At 52.3% G+C, this 16,894-nt stretch overlaps 1 protein-coding gene across 1 annotated transcript in view; it reads left to right on the forward strand.

The window, feature by feature from the left end:
• Positions 1 to 123: 123 nt before the first annotated feature.
• TMEM8B (transmembrane protein 8B) overlaps positions 124 to 16,894 on the forward strand; it is a 27,028-nt gene continuing 10,257 nt past the window's right edge. The window contains exons 1-8 of the mRNA XM_029202636.1: positions 124 to 838; positions 5,268 to 5,457; positions 5,833 to 6,040; positions 11,950 to 12,083; positions 12,376 to 12,644; positions 13,250 to 13,575; positions 16,530 to 16,623; positions 16,781 to 16,894. Of these exons, the coding sequence (XP_029058469.1) occupies positions 313 to 838; positions 5,268 to 5,457; positions 5,833 to 6,040; positions 11,950 to 12,083; positions 12,376 to 12,644; positions 13,250 to 13,575; positions 16,530 to 16,623; positions 16,781 to 16,894 (1,861 nt within the window). The 5' untranslated portion in view covers positions 124 to 312. The remainder of the gene's footprint in view (positions 839 to 5,267; positions 5,458 to 5,832; positions 6,041 to 11,949; positions 12,084 to 12,375; positions 12,645 to 13,249; positions 13,576 to 16,529; positions 16,624 to 16,780) is intronic.

Below are 16,894 nucleotides of genomic sequence, written 5' to 3' on the forward strand. Positions count from 1 at the left end.
AGGGACCAATAGAATAGGGCCGGGGGCGGGCTTTAGTGAGAAGGACCAATCGAACTAATCGGGGGGCGGAGCGTCATACGACGTCGGGCTGAGGCCGCCGCCGCGGGGCCTGGTTATCGCCCGTCCAGCGCAGCCCGGAGTCGCCCAGACCTGAACTCCTACCCAGGTCCCCGGCCTGGCCCCAGCAGGCTTGACCCCGGCCCCGGGCCCGCGAGGACACCGGAGGTCACCCCCCGGGGGTGGGAGCGGAGCCGCGGGTCAGCTCTGCGAGCGCCCGCGCTGGCCTGTCCGGCCCCGCCCCTGCCCCGGGCCATGGCCCAGTCCTTGTCCCGGCCCCTTTTCCTATCCAGATTCGGGCCTTGGCCCCCGACCCCGCCCTCGCCCCGTTTTCCACATAGGTTCCAGCTACGGCCTGGGTCCCAGCGCATGCCCAGATCCGGGTCCCAGCTCAGGCCCCCACTCCAGTCCCTGGCCTGGCCCCCATCCCAGCGCCTGCCCCTGTTTCACCTCCTTTCCCAAATCCCAGCCCAGCCCTTGTCCCAGACCCGTTCTCGAAATTTGCTTAAGCCGGGGGCCCAACCCCTGCCCCTCCTCCAGTCCCCATCACAGTCTCTTCTTCCATCACATCCCCTACCCTTGCATAAGTCCCAGTGCCCAGCCCAGCCCAGCTCTTTATCCCAGTCTTTGCCCTCATCTCTGTGTTTACCCAGGTCTCTCCCACTACCCAGCCCTTTCTTTCATACCCTGCCCCTCTCCCAGCCTCGACTCAGGTCTGGGCTCCAGCTGCCGTCAGCCTTACTGCTGCTGTTGCTGTTGTCCGTCCTTGGCCCAGGGGCTGGTGAGTGCAGAAGCAGGAAAGACCGAGGCAGGGATGGGGTTCTGGCAGGGAGGGGTGGACTGGAGGGATTCAGGAGAGGTGGGACCTGGGCAACTAGATCACTGGGGAAGAAGTGCAGAGAAATAAGAAGTCTTGCATAATTGAGAGGAATTGGCAGGGTTAGAAGAGTGGTAGCTGTGGGCTTGAGGCTCAGCAGGTGGCTGACAGAGACTGCAAGGTTTCCTTTCTTGGGGTCCATCCGGACTCCACTCTGACTCTTGCTTTTCCAAGAAAGTCTTGAGTGCTTTGCACCTGCTCATGAAGTTTGGTGGGGGAGACATAGTCCCCCAGCAGAGAGCCTCTAGTCCAGTGTGGGAAGATCTGGCCTAAACCTTTGAGGAACTGGGCACAGGGTTAAGAAGCAGTTTTGAAAATAACATGTAGCAAATAAGAAAAAAACATGGACATGGGTTAGTTGCCATTATAATGAGTTTTCTTCTTATAACGAGTTTCATTCCAAATAAGCTTGATTTGCTTAGGAATAATTCCTGACACTTTTAAAGCAGGGTTGAAACTCAGAGACTTTTACAGTTGGGGAAACTGAGGCTCAGCAAGAGATCAATTTGCCCAAGATCATACAGCTTGTCAGTGGCAGTGTGGGGCTAGAAAAAGATTTCCTCATTCTTATCCTATACTGGTGTTTTTTGGTTTTGTTTCTGTTTTTTTTTTTTTTTCATTGCAATATATGCCCAATAGGAAAACAGATCCAAGTGCAGAAAGGCTCAAAGCACAACCTGTCCTCTCCCCTGTCTTCCCACAAGGGGGCTTCATCCACAAACCATCCTTACTTGTCAGTTGTCAGCCCAGGGCCACCATCCAGTGAGGAAGTGACTCGGATAGGAGAGGGAGATACCCAACTTCCTAATGGGTGGAATGTGGGAGGATGAGGGGGTCCTGGCCATAGGATATGTGCTGTAAAGATGGCCCCATAATAAAGAGTCTTCATGGCCCCAACCCCCAGCCATCTCTGGCGGGTGGCACTCTAGAGGTGATGGGGATGTGCCTGAGGAAGTCTTTGGCAATAACAAGTAGCAGAGCAGCTGGGGGTGGAGGGGCTGCGTTTCAGTGAGCTCTGGGGCCCTGGTTCAGTGTACAAGCTTGAGGAAATCAATGCACACCAAAGGTCACTGCTCCTGCAGAGATGTACAAGCTCTATGTGGATGCACACTGGTATCTGGGCACTTATGTGTCTGTGTGTGTACCTGAGGGATCTGTGGGAATGCTGGGCATGTGCAGTGTGTATATGCTTGTGTGTTGGTAAGTGTAGGTGCGTGTCTGTTGTGTGCATGTAAGCCTGTGTGTCCTTAGTGCCTATGTTACTGTGTGAGGGGGAGGTACATGCGGCCCATGCATGTTCCTCTTTAGCTCTTCTTGCCCCTCCTGCAGACAGATCACTGAAGTGTCACCTCCAAGTGGATAGTTCCCGGTTGGAGGCAGTGTTGGGTGCCTCCCACAACATACATGAGTAATCCATCTGCCCCCAGCCAGATTCCTTGAGGGGCTCAGTGTTGGTTACTGCTCAGTGTTGATTACTGCTGCTGGCAGATCGGGCACTCAGCAGAGGCAGAAGGCAGGTCAGTTTTTCAGTTTGGGTGAGGGGGAGTCCATTCTGTCAAGTCCAATTCATAGCTTCTATCCCTGCCACCCCAGCATCTTTGTTCATGAGCCCATTGAGTAGACACTGGGATGACTAAGAGAGGAGGGTGATTGACAGCCACAGAGCTGTAGAAAGTTGAAAGATGTGGATTAAAGCATGATTGCCCAGAAGCAGTTTCAGGTGCTTTGGAAGGATTATAATGAAGGTGGAAATGAGCACTGACTAGGTCCCACAGCAGGCAGGGCTGCCCTGAGTGCTGTTACTAGTCACTTACCTGCAGGGGTGCTCTGTGACCTGGTGGTGATGAGAGACTAGCACTGTCACAGGACCATGATGGCACAGTCGGTCTCAACAAATCCTTGGATCTTTTCCTTGGGCTTGTCTGACTGCAGTTGCATAACCCAGGCATGCCTTGCCGTTACAGGAAATAGCCTTTTGCTCTACTGAGTGCTGTCACTAGAAGGGCCAGCCTCAGCCCGTGTGTATGCGTGCGTGCGTGCGTGCGTGTGTGTGTGTGTGTGTGTGTGTGTGTTTCAGGTGGTGATGGAGAATCACTCTAGCCTCATCTGGAAGCACTGGCACATCCAAGGCAGGTTCATCTGAGCTTGGTTAGGGCCTTACTTGTGCTTCCTCTGGGACACAGCTCTGTAGGTCCTGGTGAAACCCAAAACCAAAGCTTGGAGTGAATGGGGCTGTGGACGCTTTCTCAAACATCTGCCCTCTAGGCTCCTCCCAGCATCCCCAGCTTCTTTTTACTCCATTTTCCCACCAGGCTATTCTGTGACCTCTGTAGCCCCTAGCCACTTCAGGGTGGCTTAACTAGTCCCCCAGTTCTCCAGGCCATGCCATGTTCCTTTAATCACAGGGCTCTTTGTGCACGTCTGTCTATTGTTTCCTAAAGGTCATTAGCTGCTTTCATCACCAGCTCTCTGAGAATCTGCACTGGGGGCCTGGCCAGCATTTCTTCTAACAGTAGCAATGACCCATCTGATGACCCATACCTGGTACCAGCTTTGAGGAGGAGGAGCCCTTCCCTAATTCCAGCAGGGGGTGCTCCAGTGCTCTGCTTCCCTGTAACAATAGTATCCAGGCCATTCAGCTCTTAGCTTTCTGCCTCCCAGTTGTCACAGCCAGGGCTCCTAGGAAACCTTTCTTCCCCATCTCTTGGTTCATTTCCCTTCATCCCTCTCTGATACATCACCACTGCCCTGTGAGTGCTGCTCTGTGAGCCTCTCTGGTTCCTGAGCAGTGCTCAGCTTGCAAGGTGGCAGGTCTTCCTTGTTGAGAGTGACCATGTGGCCTGAACTGCACAGGCTAGTCCTTGGGTATAACCGTGGCTTTTGAAGAGCACAGGCCAGTCTAGGGCTAGTGACCTCCACCTATATAGGACGGCTCTCTGCAGGGTGACTCAAGGTTGCTGAAGTTCAGTAGGGCCAACCTTGATCTGTGTTCCCTCCTTCAGCAGCCTCCTTTTCCAGATGCTTCTTTCTCTGTTATTTCAAATGCCTCATTTTTGGAGTTACATCTCCCATCTGCAGAGGGGGAAACTGTCAGAATAGGCAAGGCCTGTGGGTATTTCCCACTGGGCTGAAAACTCTACTTCAAGGTCTCCCCTACCCACTGCCCCTACTCTTGTCCTGAAGCTGCTTGAGTTCCCAACCTTCTCATCTGTCCTGGGGGCATCCTTCTGGGCTTCGCTGGGGCTGGTCTTAAGTCTCCAAAACAGATTCCCCAGAGCTTTGCCTGTCATTTGGGGCCCCCTTCTATCCAGCTGAGCCTCTGGGTTCTTTGCGTTGTTACAGCAGTCCTGGTCCCTATGCGTTTGCTTGGTAGCTGCTTTACACCAGACTTTCCTGCTCACTGGGCTCTGCTCCTAACAGCCATGATCAGGTATCTTGGCATTTCGGCTACAGAGGGCCACTTTCTCCCCACCTCCCACCCCAGCCTCGTCTGGATATGAATATTCCCAGGTAGTTTGAGATTCCACTGGCTTACCAGTTGACTGCCTCACTGGGCCTCCCTCCAGGAAGCGCCCCCAGCCCCTCCTTCTGAATCCCAGAGGCCCTGCTGGCTCTCCTTTCCTCCTCTCCCTGGGGCTCTTGTGGTGGCCTGCCAGCTCCTGTCCTTGCCTCTGCCACCCAAGCAGGCCCCTTGCAGCCTCACCACATTTTCCCCTCCCCTCTGCCGCCCTGAGCCAGTATACAGACAGCTCTTGTGAAGCTTCTGAGAGTTTTTATTGCTCCTGACCACAGGGGAACAGAAAGGGGAAGAAAATAAACAAGGCAGTTTCACAGTTCCATGCTGACTCCCAAGCCCACAGGTGGAGTTCCAGGCTGCTCAGTAGCCTAAGAGTCCATGCCAGCACACACACACACACACACACACACACACACACGCACGCACACAAACACGCGCGTACACGCACGCACGCGTGTGCACCATCCACAGCTGTTTTGTTAGGCTTGGTAAGAGGAGAACAATGGCTCCTAAGTGAGGGGCAGCTGTGGGGTCCTCAAGAGGGTCCTGGTTTTGCATTTAGACAGATCAAGGTTTGAATCCTCAGTTTGGTCTAGCGTTAAGCTTCAGTTTCTTTATCTGTAAAGAGAGGTCATTTTTCCCAAGGTCACTGTAAGGTTGAAAGCAAATGATGGCGAGGGCAGCATGAGACCCAGTTCCCGGGCAGAGGAGAACCTTTGCTGAGTCGGTGCTGTGGGTGAGGCAGCTTGGTGTGCCTGGGGCTTGCTGGGAATGGCCTGTCCTACTTTGCTTCTTTCTCTTCCGCCTGCTCCCCAGGAGGCCTCTTCCTGACTGACTACTCCACCTGCTCACCCCGCAAGCTGAGTCCCTTCCGCTCCTTCGCCAGCACCGAGCTCTTCCACTTCCATGTTCCCGAAGACACATTCCTGGCCGTGTGGAACCTCATCATCTTCAAAGAGCAGGGGGGAACCTTTGGGGACCACTGCCCAGACCAGAGCGTGACTGTGTGAGCGTCTGAGTTAACCTCCTGACCCCCGCTTCCAACCCCAGGCCACTTTCCAAATGAAAATGCGAGTTCAGGAGGTCAGCTGACCTCCTGACCCTGACCCCTGACCCTTGTCCGGATTGAAGTGTGACTGGCTGAGGGCCAAGACCTCTGTCTCCTGACCATTCCTGGCTACTGTATGACTGTTTGAGCGCCCGAGCTGATCTTTTGCCCCTTATGTTCTGACCCCTGACCTGGAACCACTTTGTTGTGTGGGTCGGTATAGGGAATCCACTTGTTTTACTGGCGATAAATGACAGTTCTCCTTTCTTTCCCCCGTTTTCCATGTCCCACCGCATTGCCTGCTTTCCTCTTCTCTTCATTCTGGTCCCCCAGGTATTTCCGTTCTGGGGCACCCCCTGTCATCAATCCCCTGCACACACACTTCCCAGGGGATACGGCTGTGCCTGGGGTTTTCTCACTGACTCTCAGCTGGACACTGCCCAACCGCACCTCTGGCATCTTTAACGTCAGCAGCCCCTTACCTGGGGACTGGTTCTTGGCTGCCCACCTGCCCCGGACCCACGGCCACATCTCTGTCAAGGTGGGTTGATACTGTCCAGGGTAGGAGGGGCCAGGGCTGCTTCTCCATCTCTGGGCTACCTGGCACACCAGCCTTGTGCCAGGGTGGGCAACAGCATAAGGGTGGCTGGCGTGGGGCATAGCTAGAGGTCAGCAGGTCACCTGGTGGGTCAAGACTAGTCTTGTTCTACGTCTTGGTTGGTGATAGCCCCGCAGACTCTTGTAGGCTTTAGCCCAGTCGTTAGTCCATTTGGGAGTATACGTTCCTCTTCTATCATAATTTTAGCTCCTGACACCTTATGGAAGATGTTAAGAGAATACTCGGGGGCAGGGAAGCCCCTTCCTGTTAAGAAGCGGCTTTGGGCGCCTGGCATCCAACCTGATTGTTGACGCTCTTTCCCCTAACATCGGCAGTGATTTCATAGAGCAGAGTTTGTTAAAGTCTCCAGTGTTGTAGGGTTGAGGTCAGGCTGCTTCTCCATTCTGGTTTGGAGGGGAAGGAAATGCTGCAGAGTTTTCCTGCCACTCCCAGGCACTGGGCAGGCTAGACCTCTTCATTACTGTGAGAGGACCTGAAGGTTTCTTGCTCCTGTCCACTGGTGGGAAGGGGGGTGGGATGTGGTGGCCATGTCAGAGTGGGATGGCCACGGGTGTGGGGTCAGTGGTAACGGCAAAGGGCCAAGCGTGAGCTGAGCAGGATTTAAAGAACAGGACATGAAGAACAAGAAAGTGAGTAGGGTTTGGCCACTGAGAATTGGGAGAGGCAGAAATTCCCAGCCAGGTGAGGATTTGACCTGGCCATCTCTCTCCAGGGTGAGTTCCTTGAGGGCAGGGGCCCCAGACTGTGTCAGACTCCCCTCTCCTCCTCCTGCTGAGGCCCAGCGTTCAGAGGTGTTATAATGCTTTTGAATGAGCTAAGAATTACACAGGGACAAGTGTATGGGCACTGCTGTTGTCAGAGATGGGAACTCAGGCTGAGGGAGCATCTCGAGGCCTCATTGATAGGCCAGTTTTTCCTGAGAGTGATGTACGGGAGAACCTCCTCTGCAGGCCTGGGAGCCCTCTGGGTGAGAGCATGTTGTGAACTTGCCCAGAAGTGGCTCTGGGTTCTAGGTTCTTGACTCCCATCCGAACCAAGTGTTCTTCTATTAGGAGGAATGTCTTCTTAGGTCTTTGGCCAAATCCCAAAGAGCCTGTTCCTGGTCCCAGCTCTGATTCTTGACTCTCTTTGTGAGAAGAGAAAATCTTTCTGAAGCCCTGCTGTAGTTATCCAACAACCTTTCTGACTGAGCAGGAGGAATCTGGTGCCTAGGCCTGGGCTGGGATTATGGGAGCTGAAGCCTAGTTAGGAGAGGTCAGAACCAGGCTTGACGTGCCCGTTTGTATCTAGATATAGTGGGTGGGGCCTGGGGAACTTGGCACTGCAAGCTGGAGCCCTACCCCGTAGAGATCCCTGGGGTGTGGTGAGATTAGAGAGAAGAGGGTACAGTTACCCTGTGACTGGCAGCCGTGTGTGGACCTCATGAGAGATGGAGCTCTCCAGTCAGGCCTGTTCTAGAGGTTGGGGGGTAAGATCTTCTTTGTGTTTCCTCTAAGAATTTGATTATCTTCTGGAATCTTACATGGGCCTGTAGGGCTTCTTAAGTTCTCTGGTTAATTGCCTAGAATCAAGCCTATGGCTGGGTTGTCCAGAGCATTCCTCCAGGGCTCCGTCTTCTCTGCTTGCCTCGTCCTCGTCCCATCGTCCTGACTTCCCATAAGGCTTGGCCAACACAGGAAGTTATTGTGGGTTCAGGGATATCCTTGGGTGGGGACTGAACGGCCCCAGCGTAAGAAGGCAGCACTGTTCCTCAGCTTTGGGGACGAGTTCAGGCCTCCCTTTAGACCTTAGTCTTTGAGCACCTGCTTTGTCCCAGGCCTTGGGTTGGGTGCTAGGGACACAGATAAATAAGATGTATACTAGTGAGATACAGGAGGTATTTTAAGAGGACAAAGGAGAGGTGGATAACTCAGCTTGGTAGTGTGGTGGGGAGTTGGTTTTAGGAAACTGTTAGGAAGTGAGACCTGTTGTTGAGAAAGCAGGGAAGGGTATTCCAGGTGGTGGGAGTAGCATGGGCTAAAGCTTAGAAGGGAGAACTGAAGTGGTTCAGTGTGGGGCAGGTGTTGGGGTGAGTGAGGGAGCTGGAGGGGTGAACAGAGGCCAGATCAGGAAGGGCCTAGAAGTTTGAACTTTATCCCGAGAGTGATAGGGAGCCTTAAGAGGTTGTAAAAGGGAAGTGACTAATCTGGTCCAGGCCACTCTCCTGGGCTGTGGTCCCACACTTCTGCTGGCCTCTGTATTATTCACTACTATATTCCTAGCGCCCAGCACAGAGCCTGGCACATGGTGGGGGCGGGGCAAATTTTTGTTGCCCTTCTGCCATCTTCTCAAACTCATGTTTCCAAAGCTGATCTCATTTCTCCTCCTTTCCTTTTCTCCTTCTTTCTGTCAGCCACTTCTGTCTTGACCTGTGCCCTCTATCTCCTTACCTTTCCTGTGTGGCGCATGTGTTCCTCCTGTGGTGTCCAGCTGCCAGTCTGCCCTGAAGGGCTGCCCTTTGGCTTGCGGGTAACATCTGGCACCCAAATGGCTTATTAGGGGAAGTTCTCCAAATATCTGGGGCACAGTTCTCCTTGAATGCTTCCTCTCCCCAGCTCCAAGATTTGAAAGTAAGTGAAAGCAGATAAAAGAATGAAAACAACAATAAGGAAAGAAAAGGAGCAGATTGTACAGAAGAAAGGATTCAGTTGAATCCACCCGCTAGGACCAAGTGTGGCTCAGTATCTCAACTGAAGTGGTTCAGATCTGCTAACAGTCTTCCTTCTGTTCTTCTTCCTCCTTCTAAATTATTTTATTTGTATTTCAAATAGGTAATATATGCACCTGGTACAACATTCGAAAGGTACAAAAGGCATACAGTGAAAAGTAAGTCTTCCTCTTCCCTTTGTCCCCTTTCAGTCCCCACGTTTCCTCTCCAGAGCTGACTAGTAACTAGCTGTTACCTAGTTCCTTATATTACTCTTTCCTTCTTGAAACATTTTCTCCGCTTGTCCTTTGTGACTTTACAGAACTGTCCAGTTTTCCTCCTGCCCACTGCCCACTCCTCTGTCTCCTTTCCTGGCTTCTCCTCTGCTTGATCTCTTCACGTGTGGTACCCCAAAGCTTGGTCCTGGGACAACTCCTTTTTATTTCTTCATTCTCTTGCTAGGTGTCTCCAGCACAACAGTTTTAAATACCACCTATAAGTTCATGTCTTCCAGGTGTATTAAGTGAGTTCAAATTTCTTTGAATCTCAGACTTTATATCCAGTGGCTTCCTTGACATCTCTGATTGGATGTCTAAGACCAGTCTCAAATTTAGCAAGTACATATCCAAACAAAGCCTCAAGTCAAAATCTCTTTAATTCCTATTTCACTTCTCCCAGTCTAAGCCTCTTTGTTCTCTAATCTTCTTCTCAGTAAATGGCACTGCCATTCACCAGTTGCTCAAGCCCCAAATTTAGGTGTCATACTTGATTCTTCTTTTTCCCTTATTTCCCCACAGCTAATCCATAAAGAAAAAGTATTGTTGACTCTACTTCTAAAGGATGCCCTGGATGCATCTACTTCTGTTTCCGCTCTTAGCACACCTTCCCTTAGCTGTCTGCTGGGCCAAAACAGTAATCTCCTAAGTGGTCTCCCTGCTTCCACTCTTGCCCCCTGCCGTCTCTCCAGTGCTCATCTACTTCCATGTTGATTGGTGCTAGCTAACTGTGGGCCGGGGCTGTGCCAAGTGCTGGAGTATTCCCACAGAGAAGGCCAAGATCTTTGGGCATCTTCAGTCTGCAGGCCTCACCCAGAGGCTCAGGCCTTACTAAAGAAACTCAGCCCACCTATACTAGGACAGTCTAGGAATCAATCTAAGGCCTTCCACTCCAGCTTCTTTCAGACTGCTTCTCACTCCACTTCTCACTTTTGGCCCTCCTGGTCCCCTGGTCCCTTGCTTTGGTTCTGTTGCTTCCAAGAGCACAGACGTTGACTGAGTTTGGATTTTCTCACTTGGCTTCTGCCTTGGCAGCTCTTGAGGACCTGACTTCTGCTGCCCTTTCTGTGGTTCCATTACGGGATGAAGGTCCCTGCTGCACCTTCCCTGGTCTCCACTGACTGAATGCTCCCGTGCACAATAGGGAGGTGTTAGACATGCACATTATACAGTTTAAGGAAGGAGCACATCTTAAATAGAGAGGTCATGTCCACTGATCTTTTAGTTAGGGCAACAGCAAGCAAAATGTGGAAGAAAGTGTTTCTTCCCTCTGGACTGTATAGTAAGGACGGGGGCCGTCTCCCGAGTGTGAGTCCCCACACTTAGGGCTTATTCACCACAAGGTTATTGTGGTGGTGATTCCTACGTTAGGAAGTGGGGTTGATGAAATAACTTGTGAGAGTATTTCTGGTCCTTAGGGCTTGACACAAAAGATGAGGGACATCTGCTTTGGATATCAGAGATGGAGGTCTCTGAGCAACGAGGTGGGTTCAGGAGCTCTCTGAAGGGACCTCTTTTTGACACCTGTTCTTTAACTCAACAGATATTTTCTATCACCTAGTATGTGCCAGGTGGTGTGCTAGGTATTGGGGGTGCAGTGATGCAAAAGGTACAGAAAAATTCCAGGCAGAGGGTAAGGAGATATTCCAGCCTGGCATCCATCAAGTCCCCCTTCCAACCTTGTGGAGCTTTGCTAGAAGTCAGCAAACAAACAAACAGACAAAACAAAACAAAACAAAAGTCAGCAAACAAGCCTTGGCTGGCTTTTTCCGTGGCGTGGAACTCAGTGGGATGTCAAAGCCTGGAATTCTTGTCCCAGGTCAAGGCTAATGGTATGTCTCGGTCAGAACAACCACATAAGTGAACAGTGGCCTCTAGTTTATTGGGCCAGCATAAGACCGTTTGTCCAGAAGATGAGAGAAGCCTAATCAGGAGCCACCCTCCCCTGAACTGCTAGGATCGAGGGCCCAGAGAGCTGCAAATGCCACAGAAGAGGAGCCGGAATTAATGGGCCCATCCTCACTGGAGATGCTGCAGGGCCAGAGTGGTGTCCCCCCAAGTAGAGAAGTGTTAGGGATTTTATCCAGGAGAGTAGCTCGGGGAGATGTGACGGTTCTCCTCCAGTGGCAGAGGAAACCCAGACTGAGGCAGAAGGAGCAGATGTATCTGTGGGCCCCTGAGGCAGAGCGGTGGTCGGGGGACAGAAGATAGGCTTTGGCTTCATACAGGTCAGAGCTGCCCCCAGCTGGGTTGATTCGCTTATTCATTCATTTATTCAGCAAACATTCATCTGTGAGGGGTGCACTTTACTTTAGGCTCTGTGTCTGGGGGAACAAAATAAGACCAGGTTCCTTTTCTCAAGTTACCTGTAGTCTGGAGGTCCCCTGGGAGGCAGAGTGGCTCTTCCCTGGGGGTATTAAAGCAGAGGCTGGACAAGCACTTGGGAGGGGCAGGTGGAGAATAAAGGAAATTAAAGATTCGGTTGGGGGAAGCGGGGAGGTTTGGACTGGAAGCCTTTAAGGGGCTTTCTAGTGCCCAGTGTTCCTGAGGGCTTGGTGGGGGAATGAGGTGGTTTGAAATTACCTTGAGGGGCTGTCCAGGAATGCTCAGGAGGAGAGGTTACTGGAGGAGGGGAAGGGAAGGCCTGACTGTCAGGAGGGGCCCAGTTTTGAGTCCCTAAACCTCAGCCAATGCTGAGGATCCCAGCAGATCCTGCAGACCTAGGAGGGACCCAGAGCTTAGAGGACTGCGGTCATAGCCCCAGAAGCAGGAGGGCCAGAGGAGGTTTGTCCTCCGCCTCAGCGGGCTGTTCGCCGCCTTTTAGTAGCTCCTTGCTGTCTCCCCTCCTGCCACCCCTGCTTGTGTCTCAGGGTCTCCAGGATGAGTGTCAGTACCTCCTTCAGCCGCAGCTGATTGTCCGGCGTTTGTTGGACGTGGCTGTGCTGGTGCCTGGGCGACCCTCTGAGCAGACCCTCTCCCTCCACAATCGCTCAGCCCTGTACAAGTAAGTCAAATACTGCCCCACACTGGGCCCTTCCCATGTTCCTTCCCCGGCCTTAGCCTACCTGCTGATCTTCCTCTCCCTCTGGCCAGCCTGGACTGCTGAGCTACCCAGAGCCCCAGGGCGGCTCCCACCCCCTGCCTCCCCCTCTCCCAGCCCAGAGGGGAAGACCCGAAAAGGCCTCCAGTTTTTCTGTCCCCTACTCCTCCCTTCTTCCCAGTGTCTCCCTCATCCTGTGTCCCTCTCACCTCTCTGTACCCTGTCTTTTCTCACCTCCAACCTCCCCTCTGCCCAGGGTCTTTGTGCCCAGCTTCACTTACAGGGTTTCAGCGCAGCTGGTGTGCGTGGGGGGCCGCGGGGCATCCGCCTGCCCCCTGACGCTGCGCCTACGTCCCAAGGCCCCACCCCTGCACAATTCAAGCTCTGTGGCCTGTGGAGGTGCCTCGGTATGCCAGCTGGAGCTGGCACTGCCCCCGTGGGGGCACTGGGTCTACGTGCGTGTGGAGACACCATCCCGGGGCCCTGGCAGGACCGTCTGCTTCCAGCTGTGTGTGCGGTTGCAAGGTCAGAAGCCCCACACCTGCACCAGCCACCCAGCTTGTACCGACTTCTGTGGCTGGGAGGAGGCAAGCACAGTGGCTGTGTTCACTGGTCCTCGGCCACGTGCCTACGACTTCCCCGGCCCAGCCCAGGCTCCTTTACTCGCCAAAGCCCTCCCACTTGGAGCTTCAAGTCATTGGAAGACCATCAGATCTTTTCTTGGTACCTGACTTGGGGCTCACTAAGGGACCTCATTACTCTCCTTGATTTAATCTCAGTGTCCTGGAGTAGGCAGGGGACAGCTAGGACTTCTGGGACATGGTCCTTGCCAAAGCCCTTGCAAGTCAGTGAGAGGGTCCATCACCTGTTTCAGCAGTGTCCTCACTGCCCGTGGGGCGGGAGAGATGACCTTGAGTCCCTCCAACATGACATTCCATTAGCTGTGACCACTAGGGAGCCCCTGGACCCGGTCCTGTGACCTTAGATGCCAGACGCCAAAGGGACGTTCGATTCCAGTTCTTAGCCTCCCCACCCTTTGTTATACCCTATGGGGCTTAGATCTGGTGTGTGGTGGGGCTGCAGGGCTGTGAGGGCAGCAGGCCCCAGCTCTGATTTCCTCTGCCCCACAGAGTGCCCACAGCCCAGCCTGTCCCGTGCCCTGGTCCCCGGAGCTGCCATGAACATGCCCCAGTCACTGGGCAACCAGCCACTGCCCCCAGAGCTGTCATCCCTCGGGGTCCCTGCCGAGGGGCCCGGGGCCACATCCCCACCTGAGCACTGCTGGCCAGTGCGCCCGACGCTGCGCAATGAGCTGGACACCTTCTCCGTCCACTTCTACGTCTTCTTTGGCCCCAGCGTGGCCCTCCCCCCTGAACGCCCAGCCGTGTTTGCCCTGAGGCTGCTGCCAGTGCTGGACAGCGGAGGCGTCCTCAGCCTGGAGCTCCAGCTCAACGTGGTACTATTTGTGGAGAGCGGGGAGGTCGCCCTTTGGGGGAACCCGAAGGGGAAGGTGTCAGGGTGAAGGGGCCCTTACCTCCTCCAGAAAGCCTGTCTAGGTTGCTTTCACCTTTCATGGTTAGAGACCATGCTTCAGCCCAATTCTGGTCAACAAACATGCCCTGAGTATTTACTACACATGGGCTGGGTCAGTCAGGGCAGCTGAGCGGTCTGGATTTTCCCAGTTTTATAGGCTTACCTGCCACTCACTAAGGGCCTCTCTCTATGGCAGGTGTTTACTTTTTCTTGCATATCTCCTGTGATGGGGAGCTCACCACCTCTTGAGGCCACTCTGATTGCTAGAGGCATTCTTGGCATTCCATCAAAGTCTGCCTCCATGGATTTTTACCCACTGACCTTTGTTTTGCCCCAGAAGCTATATCCAGTAGTCTACCCCGTCCTTTTTTTTTTTAATAGACATTTTTCAGAGCAGTTTTAGGCTTACAGAAAATTGAGGAAAGTACAGAGAGTTCCCCTCTTTCCCCACACAGTGTCCTCTATTACTCACGTCTTGCATTGGTGTGGTACATTTGTTGCATCCCTATCCAATTTTAACAGCCCTTTGGATGCCTCTCAGCCTCGCCAAAGTTGAACAGCCTCAGCATCTTAGACTTCTCATCCTCTGCTGTCTCCTCTGGTCATACTTCTGGTCATCATGCCTCTGAACTAAGTGATCCAAGGTGGTCTGACCTGGGTGGCAGGCAGCATTTGTGCAGCCTGAGATCAAGTTACCTCTTTCAGCTGCTGCCTCACACTGTGGGATCACCTGAGGCTTGTGGTGGACTAAGACCTCTGGATCTTTTTCCTTTTCTTCCTTTTTTTGCTTCAAAACAATTGTATACTTTTTTATTATAAAAATAATAGGATCACATGTAAAGGCTTTGGAAAATAGAGGAAGACACCTCCATAACACAACTGCTTAGCTTTTTGGTATATGTCCTCCTAGTCCTTATCCACATTAACTGATGTGTTTATCTAGTTGTAACCAAGGACCATGCACATTTTCATGCCCTGAGCTTGGTTCATGTGAACCGCTGCCAATACCTATCTCATATTTTTGCAGCACACTTTTTAACCTGAGTGGAAGAATTTATGTCCATCTTTGAGACATTGCCTAACACTGGTTTGGACCTTGCATCTTCACTGCTTTGTGTAATTCACACACTTGAAAAGCTGGCCTTCTAAACCTCTTAGTCATTATTTTCAGCACTGAACAAGACTGGGCCAAGGGCAGAACCCTCTGTCAGGCCATTGGCAACTGTCTTGGGTTGGCGTTGATCTAATTATTTATCTACTGTTCCCTCAGCCAAAAATCCTTTTAACTTTACTATCCCTCAGCTCTGGGGCAGGGATCATTTTCCTATCACCCACCTGAGACCTGGTCTGTGTCTTGAGGTGGTATTTTATGGGACATGGCGCAGAACTTTCTAGTGATCCTCCTGGTCAGGACAGAGCTGACTCTTCAACCCCAAGATGTTCCTTATTTTCATACTCAAATTCTCTGTGTTCTGGCTAAGACTGTATATGTTTTGTGTTTACTTATCGCCATGCCTTTGGGCAATGACAGTGAAGTCTTGATTTGACCTTGAAACTATAGAGCCTATGTCAGAGACCAGCCCCACCCATACTGACTCTTCCTTAGTATCCTGAGAGGAGAGGCCCACCTCCCCTGCTGCTTTGCCCTGTCTTTCTCTGCATTCTTGTCTGTTTTCTCTAAAAGGCATCTGCTTACATTCCAGCCATCTGCATGCTATGACACTGCTGCACACCTCAGACAGCCTGTTCTATTTATTCTGAAAGGTATATTGGCATACCTACTCTGATCTTTTCCTCAAGTATTTTGATGTTTTCCCTTGGATCAAAACTGGACACTTGGCTCAGAGAACTGCATACCTAGAGAACATTTTTTCTTTGGCTCCCACCAGAATGGCTTTTGCTGAAAAACACTTTGGCATATAGCCCTGGGCTTGCATTGAGGGAAGTTATGAACAAGTTGTATGAAATTTACTCTTGCAGGTGGGGCAGCACACAGTGCTTCTTTGATGTGAATTTAACTGAGAACCACCCTTTTGGGTGCAGTGCTTCTCCTGAGACTCTAACTTTTATCTTGTGGACTCACAAATGTGGTAACTCACGTTTCCTTCCTTGCTTTGGTTGCTTGGAAGTCAGCAAATATATGGCCCACATCTAGGGACAGATTTGTAAATTTCCCTCATGTATTTATTTTATCCTGTTACATGTATTTAATAAGCTGCCTCAAATCCTTCTTGAATGAGGTGAGCTTATGGCATCCTGTTACCTTTATTCTTGTAGACAACCCTTTCCCTTTACTCCTGTGGATATCCAGTTTCTTTTAATCCCAGCCAGCTTGCTGCATTTAATCCTGTAGGCGTTCTATTACCACTGCTCAGTACCTAGAATTATTTCACCTGAGGAAGAGTGCATTTCTTTACATGCCTCCCGCCTTCAAGGCCCAGGTGAAGATGTGAAGATGACTGACGAACCTTACAATCACCTTTGTTTACAACTAGTGTCTACATCCAGCAACAGTGCTCTTCCCCTTCCCCCCATCAAGCTAGATAGGACTGAAAAAGTGGGTGTTGTCTCTTGCCTAGACAGAATTTAAACAATTCTTCCCAAAGAAAGGACTCAGAAGTGGCTTTGCCTTCTCATCAGTCTTTGAAAGATCTCTGCTGTGGAAGATCTGGTGTTTCCGTTTTTCTGTTGTAAGAACGAGGAGGTGAGGGGTGGGGAGGGTGCTTCCGTGTGGAGAGCACCTGCAGGAATGGGGTGTCCAGTGAGGGCCTGGAGGGGTTTCTGGGGAGGGGTTAAGAGGTGGAGGAGTCTGGCGGGGGTGCTGGTGGGAGGACTTAGAGGGTGTGGCCGCCTCATCTTTATACCCGCCCTGCCCAGAGCTCCCTGCGCCAGGAAAATGTGACAGTGTTCGGATGCCTGACTCACGAGGTGCCCTTGAGCCTGGGGGATGCAGCAATGACTTGTTCCAAAGGTGGAGTGAGGAACCGGGGAAGGAGTGGGGGCTGGAAGTCGGGGGCAGGGGGGTGGGTATGGAGGAAGGATGGGCTAGGGCGTCTGGGAACTGGGGGCAGGAGGGTGAGGGTTCTTTAGGTCCTGACCCCACAGTGACTCCTCCCTTCTCCCCTCAGAGTCCCTGGCCGGCTTCCTCCTCACGGTCAGTGCCACCTCCCGAGTGGCCAGGCTGCGAATCCCGTTCCCGCAGACGGGGACCTGGTTCCTGACCCTGCGCTCCCTCTGCGGGG

Source organism: Monodon monoceros, unplaced genomic scaffold (genome assembly GCF_005190385.1).
Source record: "Monodon monoceros isolate NGI ecotype Baffin Bay Population unplaced genomic scaffold, NGI_Narwhal_1 Super_Scaffold_5, whole genome shotgun sequence".
Classification (NCBI taxonomy): Eukaryota; Metazoa; Chordata; class Mammalia; order Artiodactyla; family Monodontidae; genus Monodon; species Monodon monoceros.